This window comes from Mesocricetus auratus, unplaced genomic scaffold (assembly GCF_017639785.1).
Source record: "Mesocricetus auratus isolate SY011 unplaced genomic scaffold, BCM_Maur_2.0 Super-Scaffold_100009, whole genome shotgun sequence".
NCBI classification, from domain to species: domain Eukaryota; kingdom Metazoa; phylum Chordata; class Mammalia; order Rodentia; family Cricetidae; genus Mesocricetus; species Mesocricetus auratus.
Genome location: NW_024429193.1, coordinates 52,925,979 through 52,941,676, shown reverse-complemented (window position 1 = coordinate 52,941,676; position 15,698 = coordinate 52,925,979). Strand labels below are relative to the sequence as shown.

The following is a 15,698-nucleotide window of genomic DNA, read 5'->3' as shown; positions in this document are numbered from 1 at the left end:
CCAAAGTAGGATACAAAGATGGACCTAAAATCTGATCAGACGCAAGAAGAATGGGCTGCAGTACAGAGTGCTTGCCTAGCAACTCAGAAACCAGTTATGGTGATGTAAGCTTGTAAGCCCAGCCACCACTCAGAGAGCAGAAGTGGGAGAGTTAGAAAGAAGTTCAATGTCATCCTTACCTGCAGAGCAAGCCTCAATTTACAACGATGAGAGAGAACACTGAAGAGGTGAGCATTTGAAGGGGCATCGTTGTAATCACTGCCCTTTGTTCCCAGTTACCCCAGATGAGACCAGTCCCTTGGGTCTTAAACACATTCCAAACACTTTGGGCTCCAGAGTTCCCCACAGCCACTGCCTGCAAAACAAGTACCCCTCACCCGCTCTCTCATCTGCTTCTTTTGCAGGAAAGTGTGGACCTGGGAGAGATCATGTTCTCCCTCTGCTACCTGCCCACAGCAGGCAGGCTCACCCTCACAGTGATCAAGTGTCGTAATCTTAAGGCAATGGACATCACAGGCTACTCAGGTACCTCTCTTATTCCGGGGTTATCATTTGGCCTCCCTGAAGTCCAAACTGCAGGGTTTAGAAGAGTATTCAGGAAGAAAAGGCAAGAATTGCCTCATTGTTAGGGGGCAAACTGCCCGCATCTGACTCCCACCTCTGCCACCTCCTCCCTATGTAAAGATATGGACTTCTGCATCTGTGTGGGCAGACATCTGCCAAACTGACTCAAAGGGGGAAGAGACTGTGTAGCTCACAGGTCAGAGGTTTCAGCCCATAGTCATCTGACCCTCTCGCTTTGAGCCTGTGGCAACACAGTACATCATGGCCAGGATACCTGTTCCCCTCATGTCAGCTAGGAAACAAGGAGAGAGGAGTGGAGTCAGTGTCCTAATATCAAGGGCATGTCCCCAGGAGCCTGGAGTTTCTACCATGACTAGTCCCACAGGCTAGGGACCAGGGCTTCAAAATATCCTAGAGAGACATTCAAGATCTAAACTGTAGCAGTTTTTTTAATTGCAAATTGGGAGTGTTGATCCTGTGCACTGGTCAAATTCAGAATATGCTTGGTAATCTACGCACGTGTAGACTCAGAAGATACTATTAGTATTATTCTTGGGGAGGGGCAGTCTTGCCAGGACCTACCAAAGTTATATGGAGTTGGAATGTCAATGTTAGCAGGTTCACCCAGGCCTGAGGCAACAATCTGCAAACTGCATTCACCAGAGGAGTGGATTGGATAGAAAGCAAAGTGCATTTGAATTCAAGAATCTGTGGTTTTCCAGCAAAGCTCCTGCATTCGTCTTAGCAACAGCTGTATTGAGTGGAAACCTAGTTCCATTCCAGCCTCTGGGAGACACTTGTGTGAAGGCAGCTGCAGAAACTTCCAGGCTTGACATTGAACAAGAGGCTCGATCCTTCCTCTCTCTGCAGGTTGTCATAGGGCAGCAGTTCTAAACCTGTTCTAAACCCCTTTAGGGTTGCATATTAGATATCCTGAATATCAGATGTTAACAATAAGATTCATGACAGTAGCAAAATTACAGTTACGAAGTAGTAGGGAAAATAATTTATGATCGGGGCCACCACAACATGAGGTACTGTACTAAAGGGTTGCAGCATTAGGAAGGTTGAGAACCACTGTCATAGGGGAACGTATTTGTGTTTTGAGTTAACAAAGCAGTAGCTTGAGGCCCAGAAACCTCCTTTCCCTCTGTCAGTTCAAACTACCCTGAGATGTGTACAAATGGATCCTTCCAGAGAATTTCCCAGTGAACATGGGGCTGCATCCGAATGCTGAATGGGGAGAAAAGCTTGGTTTGTTTCCCAGGACCTCCACCAAAGAGGCTCTTCAAATGATTCTGATTATCAGTGTAAAAACCATATAGGAGGCACTTTTGAACTCAAATGAAAATACAGTAAAGAATTTTTCAAGTGTTTCCTTTGTGTTCACCGTTTATTTTCCTGGAAATACGATTACAAATGCCAGGAAAAGGTGATGATGGTGGAGCCAAACATAGTGGCACACAGCTGAAGCAAGAAGACTGCAAGGAGGAAGACACTGTGTGGCTGGCTCACAGTTTGAGGTCAGTCTAGGCAAATAGCAAGTTCAAGGCCAGCCTGAGCTAATAGTGAGAGCCTGTTCTAAAAACTTAAGAGCCAGGTACGTAGTACTTGCTTAGCATGAACAAAACCCTGTATTTAGTACCCACCATGGCGAGAGAGAGAGAGGGGGGGGGGGGGGGTTCATGGTCCAGCTGAAAGCATCTGGGCTCTGGTGCACCTTATGAAGATGGAGGAGGAGGTCTGGGGCTTGGAAGCTGAGTTTTCTTTGAATCCCTCCCACAGGCGCTGCAGCATCCACTTGAGTGATTCCAAAGCCCTCGCTGAGGGCCCCCAAGCTCACAGTAGTGCCCACCTGAGTCCGAAGCCCTCGCTGAGGGCCCCCAAGCTCTCCCTCCCCCAAACAGCTGACTCACATCAGGATTCGGCAGAGAGCGTCACGAACCTCTGCTGACATGGGAAAAAGCTCTCAGGCAACAGCAAGCCAGTTTCCCCCCGAATACAGCCAATGTAGATTTCATTTTAATACCAAAATAAGTGCACACGAGGACAGAAATTCACAGAGGACTCTCAAGGCGGCTGAGGGAAATAGAATTTTGCTGCCCTGGTCCCCAACCCTGTCTTCTCTGTTATAATCAAATTGATGTGCCAGAGAGTGATCTTGGAGCGAAGCCATGGGTAATAATAATAAGGGATGCTGTAAATCGAGGGTTTGGGGTGAAAGGATTGTTTTTAATGTTAAGTTCTAACCTCTCCCTCACAGCTTCCCCTCTTCCCTACCTGGGTCTGGAAGCCCCGGTTAAATCTCAGATGGATTCTGTAAATGCTAGGGTCTTCTTTGCACCAGAGATGCCTGTTTTGTGCAAGTCTTTGGATCAACAGCATGAAACACCATAAGCCTTCATTAAATGTTGACTAATGAATGAGCAAGTGAACAGTGAATAAATGAATTTACATCAAGCATACTAACTGGGCCCAAGGTGATGAAGAGGATACCTGCATACCCAGGGCACCTCATGATATATCGTCTGTTTGTGAGCTTGAGATTGTATTTGTCTTCAGCCCAGACAGGTCTGGCATTGGACTAATGTGGAAAGAAAACAGAGCTCCTTAATTTCTGTTCTAGACGTAGAGGTATGCCACTGACCTCTAAAAGCAAAGATCTTCCATTCTCTTTGATCCGAACTAACCCAGAACCAGTTATCTAAGCCTATTTCCTGGAACCATGACAGTAAAAGTAGCATAAAATAAAGGAGCAGCATGCTACAAAAATGTGGAATAACCCTTTGTCTCCGCCGCCTTTTGTTTATACTGCTTTGTATCTAGAAGTCAAAAGTGACTTTGGAGTCAGTCCTGGGATCATCTCCTAGGCAAGTCATTTAATCTCTTTAAGCCTCCATTTTCTGCCTATGAAATGGAGATATTGATGATAAATGTTTTGCAGGGTATATGGGAAGTAAACCTGATGATAGACATCTCTTATCACAAGAACGAGTTCCAAATGCTGAATTTTGATGACTCCCACACAATGAAGCAGGAATACAGGCTGGGTTTTAGGCCCTTGATGCTCAGGGCATCATACAGAAGAATAGACCTCAAGGATCATCTGGGGCCACCATTCTACTAAACACCACAAATATTTCCCAGAAGCACCCTGGGGAGCAGTCATCTCTGCTCTCTGATTAGCCTCTCAGATGATGGTGAGAACTCCATTCCTGCAGTAATCTGCTCACTGAATGCTGTAAACCAGATACTCTTTGCATAGTTGGACAGAGCTTGGGACGAAGGCACTGGCCCAGTGACACAGGGGACAAGTGGCTATGCCTATATTTTCCTTACGTGGAAATGTGTTCTGAATGGAGTGTCTGGAACCAGGAATAGAAGAGGAACAAGGTAGCACAAACCTAGAGACACTTTCTAAAGCAATGTGTAGCTGGAAAGACTTAAATATTAAACATGGGTCTTGGGCCTGACTCTTTTCACTCGTGGCGACCTGACCAATGTCCTAGGGAATAACCTCAGGGAAGGGAGCCCATAGAAACCAGACAGCCATGGCCTACAAACTCTCAACACTTCTTCCTCTTTACTGGCTGCCCCACCCCCTCTGGGAAAGTGAATGGCTAGGACAGGAGGTTGATTAAATTCCTCATGATCTCCCCAGTTCCTCCATAAACCCAAGTGTCCCATGGCTAAGGCACAGCTGCCACTGTCATACTGGTTAGTCAGCAGCACACTTGAGTGTCTATGAGAATGTTTTTAAGACTTGGGGCTTGGTTGGGCTCATCTCCGCAGGTGTCTAGTTTTTTTTCTAAGTGTAGCCTTCATCTGCCCTTTCCCCAACATGATGCCAAACAGTATGAGGCCTGGTTGTGCTCAGGGACCCAGGCACAACTGCTTCTCTCAGAACTACAAGGCCAGGAGAGGGACTACTTTGGCCCATGCTTCCTAACAGGCTCACATGAGCCCTGGCTTCTGGACAAGAAGATGTCTGAGCATGTCAGGGTCTCAAAGCTATTATTACCTGCAAGTTGTCCTCATTCTCGAGCTGTGCAGCATAAATACTAATTATGATGGTGACTGAGACACCTGTGCTGTGAGATATAATAGGTGTCCCTTCATTTGGGTGAGTAGAAAATTTCAGGGTAGAAAGATGACCATGAAATACCCATTCAGAAAGCTAAAGGGGAGAGAAGATTAGGAGGATCATGGGAGTTTAATAAAAAGACATCTCTTTGCAGCATGGAGAGAATCCAAGACCCCACTGAGAAATGAAATGTCAACCAGCTGCCCTGAGTCTTGGGGGACTGCCTCACTCACTCTCCTGGCCACAGTCCCTCCTTGCTTCACTGCTCAGAAGTGGCCAGGAAATGGCTTCCGGGAAGCAGCGAGCAGGGCCACTTCCCTGCTTCTTGATTCCAAATGGAAATGAGATTACTGGGACAGTGAGACCAAAAATCATGTCTTTGAAGGGGGAGGACAAGAGTAGCACTGTGACTGTTGCCGCATTCCAGCATGTGGCTGTCCCCTCAGGCAGCACTGAGTCCTACTTTTACCCCCTTTATCTTTTGGTTAAAAAGCTGGCAAAACTCCACAGGAAATGATTCTGTATAGGTGAAAGAAACAGTGCTTTTGTTAGCTGCAATGTTCTTTTGAGCTCTCCAGCCATGGTGCCGCTGAGATTTAGGGCTGGGAACTACATAACTATTGACAAGTGTCTTGTCTAAATCGGGGCTAGTTTTCCTATTAGTGACACACCATTAGGTACTCTCCCAAGAATACGAAGGTAGCTAAAGACAGTGTTTATTAAGTGTGGAGCATCCTCAGAGACAGGTGTGCTACATAAACACAAGGTGACTTAATTATCTTAACCCACTGATCCCATCTGATGAGCAGCAGTGGGTCCAGCGATTTGGTCCCTGTGCGCAAATGCTGATCAACAACATCTGGCTAATGACGGCTCACACCTGTCACCTCTGCACTTGGAAAGCTGAGGCAGGTGGATGGTTGTGAGTTTGAGGCCAGCCTGGGCTACAGAGTAGAACCTGTGTCAAAAAGCATACAAACGAAACAACAACAACAATCTGCTTAACACACTATGTCTTGCACTGCCCTCATTGGCACAGATCCCTATGTCAAGGTATCCCTGCTGTGTGACGGGCGGAGACTGAAAAAGAAGAAAACAACTATCAAGAAGAACACCCTCAACCCTGTCTACAATGAGGCCATCATCTTTGACATCCCCCCAGAAAACATGGATCAAGTGAGCCTGCTCATCTCCGTTATGGACTACGATAGGTAGGCGCCTGCCCAAAGGAGTATGGTTGCTTTCCCCCAGTGCAGCACAGGGGCCCTTGACCTTAGCCCTATGGTTTAGGGCCCATTGGTTTCAAATATGGCTCCACTTAAGAAATACATAGGAATTTGAGGAAGAGCATGGACTTCCCCTTACTAAAATCTCCAGTTTCCCTCCCCAGCCTGCTCCCATCAGGGTAACTACTTACCGGCTTCCCTGAGCTCATCTGTGACTGCTTCTTTTCCTCTACTTGCCACCACACCCCATTTTCTGCCCTTTCAAATGCCTCTGTAGCACCTTCTCTCCCACAGAATGACTGTGAAGCCTCCATCACTCTCTACCCTAAGTCAGCCACCCGACTCAGGGCACATCTGCTGGACACTTTCCTCCTGGTCCTGCCCTTCTGAGGGACCACCACTGGCCCCCACTGCCCAGGGCTCCCATAATCTGGACCCCAAATTGCCATCCCACTAACTCCCCTCTCTTTTCTTCTCTTTTGGATTCTTCCTTCCTAAGACTGGCTCAGGTACATTTTCAACTTCTCCATCCCATGACTCTTCTCCAAGCATCATTTTAGTTGAAGGATAAAGAAATCACACTATAAAGCCTCAACCCTAGATGTTTTAGCTCAAGTTCTCAGGCATAGTAGGTGCTTGACTAACATACTTGAGGGATGATTTATGTCCTTGCTGAGTGAATAAATCACAGCCTAGCCACTAGTCGTATGGAGAAATGATGCTCAGAGAAGGTTGGTATATTTCCAAGTGTTGGGATCTCCAGAGAGGTTGGAACGTGCTTCCCAAGTCAAATAAGGGAAGAGACGGCCTCCTAATACCCAGCCAGGCCTTCTGCCTCTGTTAATGAGATTCCAAATAGGTTTGTGGCCTTTACTCCCTCCTTTTAGTCCGTTGCCATAGGAGGTTGGGCAAAGTCTCAGGGCTACTGGCAGCTGAAGACCCTGATATGCATTAATCTTCAGAGCTCATGGTTCTGAGTTGGATGTACTAGACCTAGTCCTTCCCCCAAAGGATATCCCTTTCTTGTAGCATTTTGAATGGCCAATACTAAGACTTTTGTTTCTTCCTCAGAGTTGGCCACAATGAGATCATAGGCGTCTGTAGAGTGGGGATCAACGCTGAAGGCCTTGGCAGAGACCACTGGAATGAGATGCTGGCATATCCACGGAAGCCCATTGCACACTGGCACTCCTTGGTGGAGGTAAAGAAATCCTTCAAAGAGGTGGGTGAGGTTGCCTGGCCACTGGCATATTTACCGCATGATGTTGTGGGCTGGAGAATGGCAGATGGCTGCTGTGAGTCCTCCACCTCTTACGGGAAAGGGGCATGGGGAACATCCAGTGTATAGCAGGCAGATGAGAAAGAACATGGAGGCTACCTGGAAAAACATCCCTGATTGTGAGCATTTCAAAAGTAACAGTGATGGGCTAGGGATGTAGTTCAGTTGGTAGACTCCTGGCTTAGCATGCATGAAGCCTTGCGTTCGCTCTCCAGCACTGCCTAAAGCCAGGCGTGGTGGTACAAACCGGTAACCCTCGTGTCTGTCAGGAGGATTCAGAGTTTAAGGTCATCCTCAACTTCATAGGTTTGAGGCCAATGTGGACTACACAGGTCCTTGCCTTAAAAATAACTAAGTTCAGCAGCAACACCGAGTCCTTAATGGAAAGTAAGAACTCTGAAGAGGTTTCTGGAAGTCCGTTGTGCCAGGCCTGAAAAGCTTTCTCAAAGCTCTTGGGCCAGTTTAGTCCTGGAGGAGTAAGCCTCAAGGGGGTGAGGTCAGAATTGGCAAGGAATCCCACCCCCATCAGAACAGTAAGTTCCCTGAGGCTCCAGACGGCTACGGCTTGGCAGTTTTTCTCATCTGCTTAGATGAGATAGCCGAAGAACACGTCCTCTCTTCAGTATACAGTGTCTTACCACAGCTAGGAGAGAGTTTGGTGTCTGGTGTCACACCTTCTGACTAAATCTGGAGGCCTGAGTTCTAACAAGGCTGGGCCTCTAGGCTTGCCCTCCTCTGAGCCCATTACTCCTCTCTCAATGACAGCTTTGAGGAGTGTTTACTGTCTGTCCACCCTGCACCAAACCCCGCAGTTGAACACTCTTGTGCTCTTTCCAGACTCGAGACACATCTGCCTGGATACTTTTCTCCTGGTCCCGCCCCTTTTGAAGGACCATCACTGGCTCCCACTGTCCAGACCTCCCTAAATTACCATCTCACTAAGTCCCCTCTCTTCCCTTCTCTTGGTAGCCCCCAGGCCTGCTTTTCCTCAAGTGTGCTGGGATGCTGGGGTGGTCGGTCAAGCTTTCGGCTTCATTTCTAGCATCTCATGCCCTGCCCATCCTGGGAAGCCTAGTAGGCACTCACTACGTCTAGAGAACTGTACAAAACAGAAAACCCTTAATTCCGAATATGAGTCTCCCTTCTTCCACATGGCCCTTAAGAACACCCTTCCCCCACTCTGATCAGAAGAGGCACGGCACATCTGAGGACCTGCACACCCCTCCCTTCTCAGGGTGGGTACAGCAATCCCAACCATGGTTCAAGGTGTCGTCCCCAGAAAGAGCAGAAGCCAAGAGGATTAGACCTGGAGAAGGTGGCTTCCAGGGAGCTTACCACCCCAGGCCCGGAGGCAGTATCAAGGAGCCAGGAATAGGCCAAAGATCCTGCCAGCTCAGGTCTTTCCATCCAGTCTTGTGACTTCTGTGGTTTCACCACATCTGAGGCTCTTCAGTGTGCGAGGCCAGTCCCTTGGGCTCCTCCTCCCTTTGTGGAGCCCTGCCCTCAGCCATGGCATGAGTGAGCTTCCTACTCCCAGTCACAAGTAGGCACTACGGAGCAGAGCGCTAGCCAATCTGAAACCATTCTAACACCTCACCAAAGTCCATGTGGATTCAACCCAGGAACAGGATGTAATGCCTTAATCCCGCCCCTTCCGTTATAATATTGTGGAAACATTTAAGAATAGAATAAATACGTTAACCAGTTTCGGGTAGCTTGGGGACTCGGCATGTAATGTGAGCAGAGAGGACTTTGGTGGGCTGTGACACTTCAAGTAATTCACCGCCCTGCTCTGGTGTTTGGTTTTCTGGCTGACAAATGAGAAGAAAAGACGCCCATGTCAACTTTTCTGATACATGCTAACTCTCAGGCAATGGGCTCAGGACCACGTGTTAGGCCACAGCTGCTTGTCGTACCCTGAATCTGTAATGGAGGGTCACCATTGCCAGGCCCCTCTTGCCTGTCCCTGACAAAGAAAGACACAGCAGAGCAGTGGCTGGGGCAAAGTACCCCAGAAGGACCGGGCCCCGACCCTGGAATCATGATGAATTCTGTCTAATTAAGCCAAATAATTGATTCCAAGGGCTTTTTCTTTGAGGAACTCCAACTGTCCAGTCCAGATGACAAAGGCAAGGAAGATAAAGTGGAGAGAAGCCCTTGAAAATGAATATTTGATGAGACAGTGAAGGGAAAGTAACTGTATATGGAAAACGAAAAAGAGATTAAATTGATTCATATCCTTTGGGTTTACTTTTTTTCTTGACCTGGCACACCAGGCAGCATGGGGAGTGCCCCTCCCCCACCTCCTCACATTTGCTCCTCGGAGGACAGCTTCTCCTGAAAAGGACATTTGTCTTGGCAACTTAGAATTTTGGCAGTATGCATCAGTTTGGTTTTCACCGCCCCTCTTAGCACCCACAGTTTAAGTACCTTTTTTTAAAGAAATGTGTCTACAACCTTGCCTGGTTAATATGACCTAGTCGCTCTGCTCCTGGGGTTCTCTTCACCTGTGTTCTCCCAATCACCCCATGGGCTCCCGTCTTCCTTCTTTGGGGCTGTTTAGCTAGAAACTCAGGTCTTGCATTTGTGTAACCTATAAAGAAGTCTTCCCAGCTTTCAAGATGATAAATGGCCTAATCTCTGCGAAGCCCTCCATGTTTGTCTCACGCCCTTCTCGGCAGAGTTTCCCACGCTGTGATCATTTCTTTCATTAATGAGAACAGAGAGCACCATGCGCGCTTGCCTGTTTGGGGTTTAAAATTAAGGTTGAGGGAAACAAATTAACTGGGAAGGTATTTCTCCCCTGCTCAAATCTCTCATGAATAAAAATCCATTAAGCTGTAGCCAGTGCCCTCCCTCCTAGTGCTGCCTGTCATTGTCACTCCCCACACACAGAGCTGGCTTGACCAGTGACCTTATTCAAGGCGCTCCATTAACAAAAGACCACGTTCAGGTCCTCTGACACGGATTTTGAGATCTCGGTTGGACCGTTACCCATTTCAGCACAGCAAAGGATCTGAGTAGGACACAGCTGCCCCAAAACAATAAGCTCCCTGTGTGCTGGGGACAGGTTTGCTGCTATTTCAGAGCCACCATGATACGTCTGCTGTAATCACTCACCTTTGCATTGTCCATGAAGCCATCGCTTCCCTTTGTTTATCTTCATAGGACAAATCCGGGGCTAGGAGGGAAGCCAGTGTCCCCTCGTTTGTGCCATTATAAGCAGTTATGCTCTGTGTGACTCCTCTCTGGGCTGTTGTAGAAAGGAAAAAGGCCCCTTGCCTAGTCACTTCATGTCTTCTGCCCTGCCCTGGCCTGTGGGTCAGGTTGTTTAAGTGACGTGCTTACCCACGGGAGAAGCCCGTAATTACTGTGTACCTCCCACTGACTTGAGGTGGGAAGGGAGAAATTTGAAGTTTTGCTGAAGGGAAGCACAAGGAAGTCATCTCATGTCACCTTCTGGAGTCAGAAGTCACAGGAGACTCAAGAACCAGGCATTTATGTATCTAAACTATTTCACCAGGGAACTCCTCGGTTGTGATTTCACTCACGTGGATGCTGCAAGCGGAGAGACAGCCACTGGAGTTAGGAGTAAGTACCTGGTGTGGACCTGAAGAGGTTAGGCTTCCGATTATACTGTGTGTCTCTTTCCTCCCCTAGTGGGTGGTCACACGCCAGCCCAGTGGCAGGATGCACTATGAAGGACGATGTGTCAGGAGCGAGGAGACCCAGCTGGGTCCTGATCTGCCCCCCAGTTGTCTGGATCTTGACTTCTCTGTGTCTCTGTTTGCTTGCTTGTCAGAATATGAGAGTTTCACTGGGTGATGCTCCAAGTTCATCCCTGGTGAGATAGTTCATGCCAGGGGCATGCTGTGGCCGGCATCCACACCAATAACCCTTTAGCTAGTCGTGGAAACCTTCAGTATGGCTGCACAGGGAGAGCCAAGGAGAAAGTAACCCAGAGAAGGACCGTGAACTCTCTTTGACCCTGTAGGTGTCCCCTTTACTTATGGCGGTAGTACTGAAAGTCAAATGGTCTACTTCTCAGATAGCTCAGCTCTGTCTGGAAATTGTTGAGGAAGGGCAACTTTGTCCTGGATTCCTCCTGCAGCATCTGAACACGTGCTCCATCAGCTCCATCCCTCCAGGAGGAGATCCCTATCGTTCACAAGAAGCAGAAAGGGCTGCATTTGTAGTTCAGAAAGTCATCTAGACCACTTAGGGCTTGGGCTCTCTCTCTCTCTCTCTCTCTCTCTCTCTCTCTCTCTCTCTCTCTCTCTCTCTCTCTCTCTCTCTCTCTCTCTCTCTCTCTCTCCCTCCCTCCCTCCTTCCCTCTCTTTCCCTCTCTGTCCCTCTCCCTCTCCCCCTTCCTTCTGGAGCCTGCCCTGCAGGCGATGAGAAAGCACAGGTTCTCCCAGCCACAAAAGAGTGAGTGAGCAGTGGACACTGACTCACTTTGAAGTTGAAGCCCTGCCAGATAGGTCAGAAATATTCATAGGGTCAGATGTCTGCCCAGAAAACATCGCTTAGCTATGACTGGCGTTTCCATCTGAAGAAGGGTCGAACGGCTCCAGGGACCGGCCCATCCATCCGCTGCCTGTTCCTTCACTCCATTACGCCTCATTACATCAGCCACTTCAGTGGGGTTTGGAGGGGCCCCGGGAGGAGGGGTGCAGAGGGAATGGGCAGGGCTATGTCTCCTCACCTCCTGCCCCTTCACAAGCCAGTGCAAATACCCATAAGATGCCTAAGACTGAAGGAGAGGGCCCCAACCAAAGCAACATCAGGGCTTCTTTTTCCTGTGTTAACAGCTCCCAGGCAAATCACTAATAATTCATGATCGCAGGTTCTTGGCAGTAAGGGCACATGCTGCCTCTCTTTGCTGCTAACATAATCTGATTTTCAGTGTGTGAAAAATGGCCGAAGCATTCAGAAATGGTTCAGTCATGGCACCTCATTAAAACACACACACACACACACACACACACACACACACACACACTCCATATTGTAAAGGAAGCTGAATTAGATCAACAGTAGGTCTTTTCTGAAAACAAAGTATTCCAAACAGGAAGCTCTGAGCTTGTATCTTTGTTTTTGCATGGCTGACAGCAAAGGTCTAGAAAGCTTATTGAGGCCGGGAGAGGTGGACACAATGCATGGACCAGTGAATCTGAGAAGTCAATTCCCCCCAGCAATCAATAACCAGCTTTTCTTCTCCCCTCAGTGGCAGGGCCGAGCTGCCAGCTTCGACAGTGAGAGCTCATGCCCATCTCCAAAACCACCTCCGACACCATGAGCCGCACAGCCGAGCCGCACAAACGGGACTCAGCAATGTTCTTTCCGCACTTGTCAGTCGTCTAAACACAGTGTTTGTGCAGTTAAGGTGACGGCTGCGGCAGCAGCCACTGCCCGCCAGCCCATGGTCTTCACTGCCCCTGCGCAGGGCGAGGCCGAGACACTTGTCGTTCGTGATCGGACCTGTCTTAGTCTTTTCTGTCTCCCAAGGTGATGTTTCTGTGGTTTTGTTTGTTTGTTTGTTTGTTTTTGCTTTGTTTGGGTCTGCTGTCAAGAAAGAAAGAAAAACACAATGATTAGAGAGACAAAACAGAGTGGAGAGCCCAGAAGTTGGTTCTGGGAAATACAGTGTAAAATAAGCAGTCTTTGGTGACAGGCAGAGTCAATCTGAAATTTTGTGCCTCCACCAAGCGCTCACCCCTGGATAGGGCAGCAGTAGGATGGAGCCAGGGCCATATTTTCAGTGCCCATCAAGAATGGGACCTACCAATCGGGAGCTTTCCTGAGGTGAGTTACTCTTCTTGGAAGCTCTTCGCCGCTGTGACACAAGCCAAGACGTGGTCCTCTTGTCCCGTTGAAATCATGAGACCTCTGCCATGTTTGTGACTCTGTAGGGAGATCCCTGCTCCCCTCTTTGTTGGCTCTCCCCAACTGGAAGCATTTTGATTCCCTGTGGGAACTTTCTCACTTTCATTAGGAGTGATCCCACAGAAACTAACCACGCCATATGTTTTCCAACACGCCAGTTAATGATCATATTTGTTTGAAAACACGATCTTAGTTCTCAAAAAATAACCTTCATTGTAAAGAAAGGGGGCACATATGTTCCAGAAAGATCTCTGTGTTATACATAGCTTTATAATTCCACAAAGTACCAAGCAGCTGTTTAAAATGCCTAAACAGAGCAAAGAAAAATCTAGATAACATGTTCTTTTCTGAGTGGGGTGTTTTGAAATCCAAACATTTCTGAGTCTGCCTGTTGATGAAGAGCCTCCTCTTAGTTGAAACCCAGTCAGCCAGAGACTAGTTCTGCTCCCACAGACTCTGGGTCAATGACTCTCCTTAGACTTTAGTTCTATAAACTAATAAGTATTGTGTTGTTTGTTTCAGCCTCAGTGAGAGGCTATTAGCTTGTTTGTTTTTCTATTAGGTATCTACCGTAGGCCAAATTCAGTTTAGAAAAGAAAAATGAATGACTGTACTTATAATAGCACATTCCTACTGAGTGACTAGTGGCCTTTCCACCATGTCCTGTGAATAGGGTGATCTGCTCAGTCTAAAGTCTGAACAGTTCTGGGAAGCACGTGAAAATGAGTTTCCACTCCAACTTGTGGCTACAACGTACTGATTTTCAGCACTGTAAGACTTGCAAGGAAGCAAGTCAACTTGGAAAAATCACCTTCTTTCAAGGACAGAAGGTCAAGAACGCAAAAGCTATCCTCATACCTTGTGTCTTACTCTTTACATATGTCCCATGCTATAGCAGTAGCGATTTAATAAAGTAACCCCTATTTTAAGTCAAGCCACCATGCTTCTCTGCTGATCTAACTTCATGTCTGCTAGCCAGAAGAATGGTCAGATTGTACATGAGTCAACAGGGTATTGTGGAAACAGAAGCAGTCTACTTTTCTAGTAAATGTAGATGAATTTAGACTCCACTGAATATGAGCGTTGGGCTAGGGGCTGGTGTGTAAAGATTTCCTCTCCAAATATCTTACAATTGATAAGTCTTTCCAGTCAGGCAGTCCCCTATTCGGAAGTACTCTTGAGAGGGAGAAAACCCACAAGGTCATAACAAGAGTCCTAGCGAGCAACCAACTTCATTGTGTTTCTTGACGATGATGGACCGCACTAAGGTGACTATTGCAGCCACACAGAAGTGCAGCGAGAAAGGGGACAGTTGAGTTTTCCGGGTCATAGGGAGCATCCCATTCTCCCAGAAGTGGGTTCCAAAAGCATGCCCAGCTGCCACCCCAAACCCTCAGGCAGGGTTTAGACAGGAGGGCGTGGTCTGCATGAATTATGGACTGGCGCTGCCCGTCTGAGAGACTCTTCTATGTCACAGCTACTCTTTCCCCTAAGTGGACATCCCAACAGTTTCAGAAGACTGTGCCCTGGTTATGGCCAGCCCTCTTACCACCCCAGTCAACCGCTTTAGTTCCATCAGCCTCGGGATACATTAGGCATGGAAGCCCACTCCAGCAAGGCTTTTAGCTCCTGGATTCCCTCCCCACAAGTCCCCACCAAGGGTAACTGGATCAGTCCTCCTCATCCTGCAGCATGAGTGATACAAACAGGCTTCTCCTTTCATTAGCCCAGGAGTCCTCCCTCATGGATGAGAACTCACGGAAGCTATCATAGAATAAACTGAGATTTAACGTGCACTGGCTCATTGAGTCTCCCTAGTGCAAGAAACCCGTTGGAGAGGGGGTGGGCTTTGCTGAAGTTGTGATAACCGGGGCCATTTGCACATGTTTGCAAAAGACACCAGATTCTCCTCTCCTTTATTTCGCAGTGTTTCTTGGCTGAGAGATGCTCCCCTCCCCCTTTGCACTTACCCAGGATGTTAATTAATTGTATCATCATTTAAAAAAATTATGTTGTTAATTACTGCTTTGTGTCTTCCCACCCCTGTCACAGCCTGGAGTTTTTATTCAATTAAATCTCTGTCTCTTGCCCATTTCTCTTGTCATTTTATGTCGTCGGGATTCAGCAGGCAGCACACACACAGGGGCACAGCATAGATTTTGTTTTTTTCTTCACCTCAGGCATGTCGATAGCCACTTTTCTAGTCAGAGACAGGCAAAAGGGCCGTTGGGTTTTCACTCTGCTCTAAGAACACCTGGGTACCACAACAGTCTGGGTCCTGCCTGCCTTCTGTCAGGCTGACGCTCAGAACATTTGGTACATGGGACCTGGCTGTCCTCAGCCAGTCAGCATCACAAGCAGCCCCTACAGACGCTGAAGCCTATGTGAGGAAATGGGCCACTCTCCCAACTGGAAAGTCCAATGCTTTTGTATTTCCAGGATACTGCTAACTCTCATAAAAGCACAACTTGGCAAAGCCTTGGGGGGGGGGGGGGGGAATACTGTTAAAAGAAAAGTATCGTAGACTTGAAATTTTGAAAAGAACACCAGCTTAACAGAATGTCCTCTCTACTCACCCCAAGCCTCTAATTAATTTAGAAGTTGGCCTGTAGAGAGGCAAGTGGAAGTTTCATCCATTTCTGCACAACTGCATCTAATT

The 15,698-nt window shown here is 47.8% G+C and overlaps 1 protein-coding gene across 7 annotated transcripts in view; it reads left to right on the top strand.

Annotated features, from left to right (window-relative positions):
• Positions 1-15,131, top strand: part of Syt6 (synaptotagmin 6) — a 57,644-nt gene extending 42,513 nt beyond the window's left edge. For 5 of the 7 annotated variants that reach the window (XM_005076542.3, XM_013118139.2, XM_013118140.3 and 2 more), the window contains exons 4-7: positions 405-525; positions 5,688-5,859; positions 6,946-7,096; positions 12,381-15,131. In XM_005076542.3, the coding sequence (XP_005076599.1) occupies positions 405-525; positions 5,688-5,859; positions 6,946-7,096; positions 12,381-12,452 (516 nt within the window). In that variant the 3' untranslated portion in view covers positions 12,453-15,131. Of the gene's footprint in view, positions 1-404; positions 526-5,687; positions 5,860-6,945; positions 7,097-10,676; positions 10,745-12,380 lie in introns of all 7 variants that reach the window. The other 2 variants (XR_005879375.1, XR_001196858.2) reach the window with 2 other exon arrangements.
• Positions 15,132-15,698: the final 567 nt, after the last annotated feature.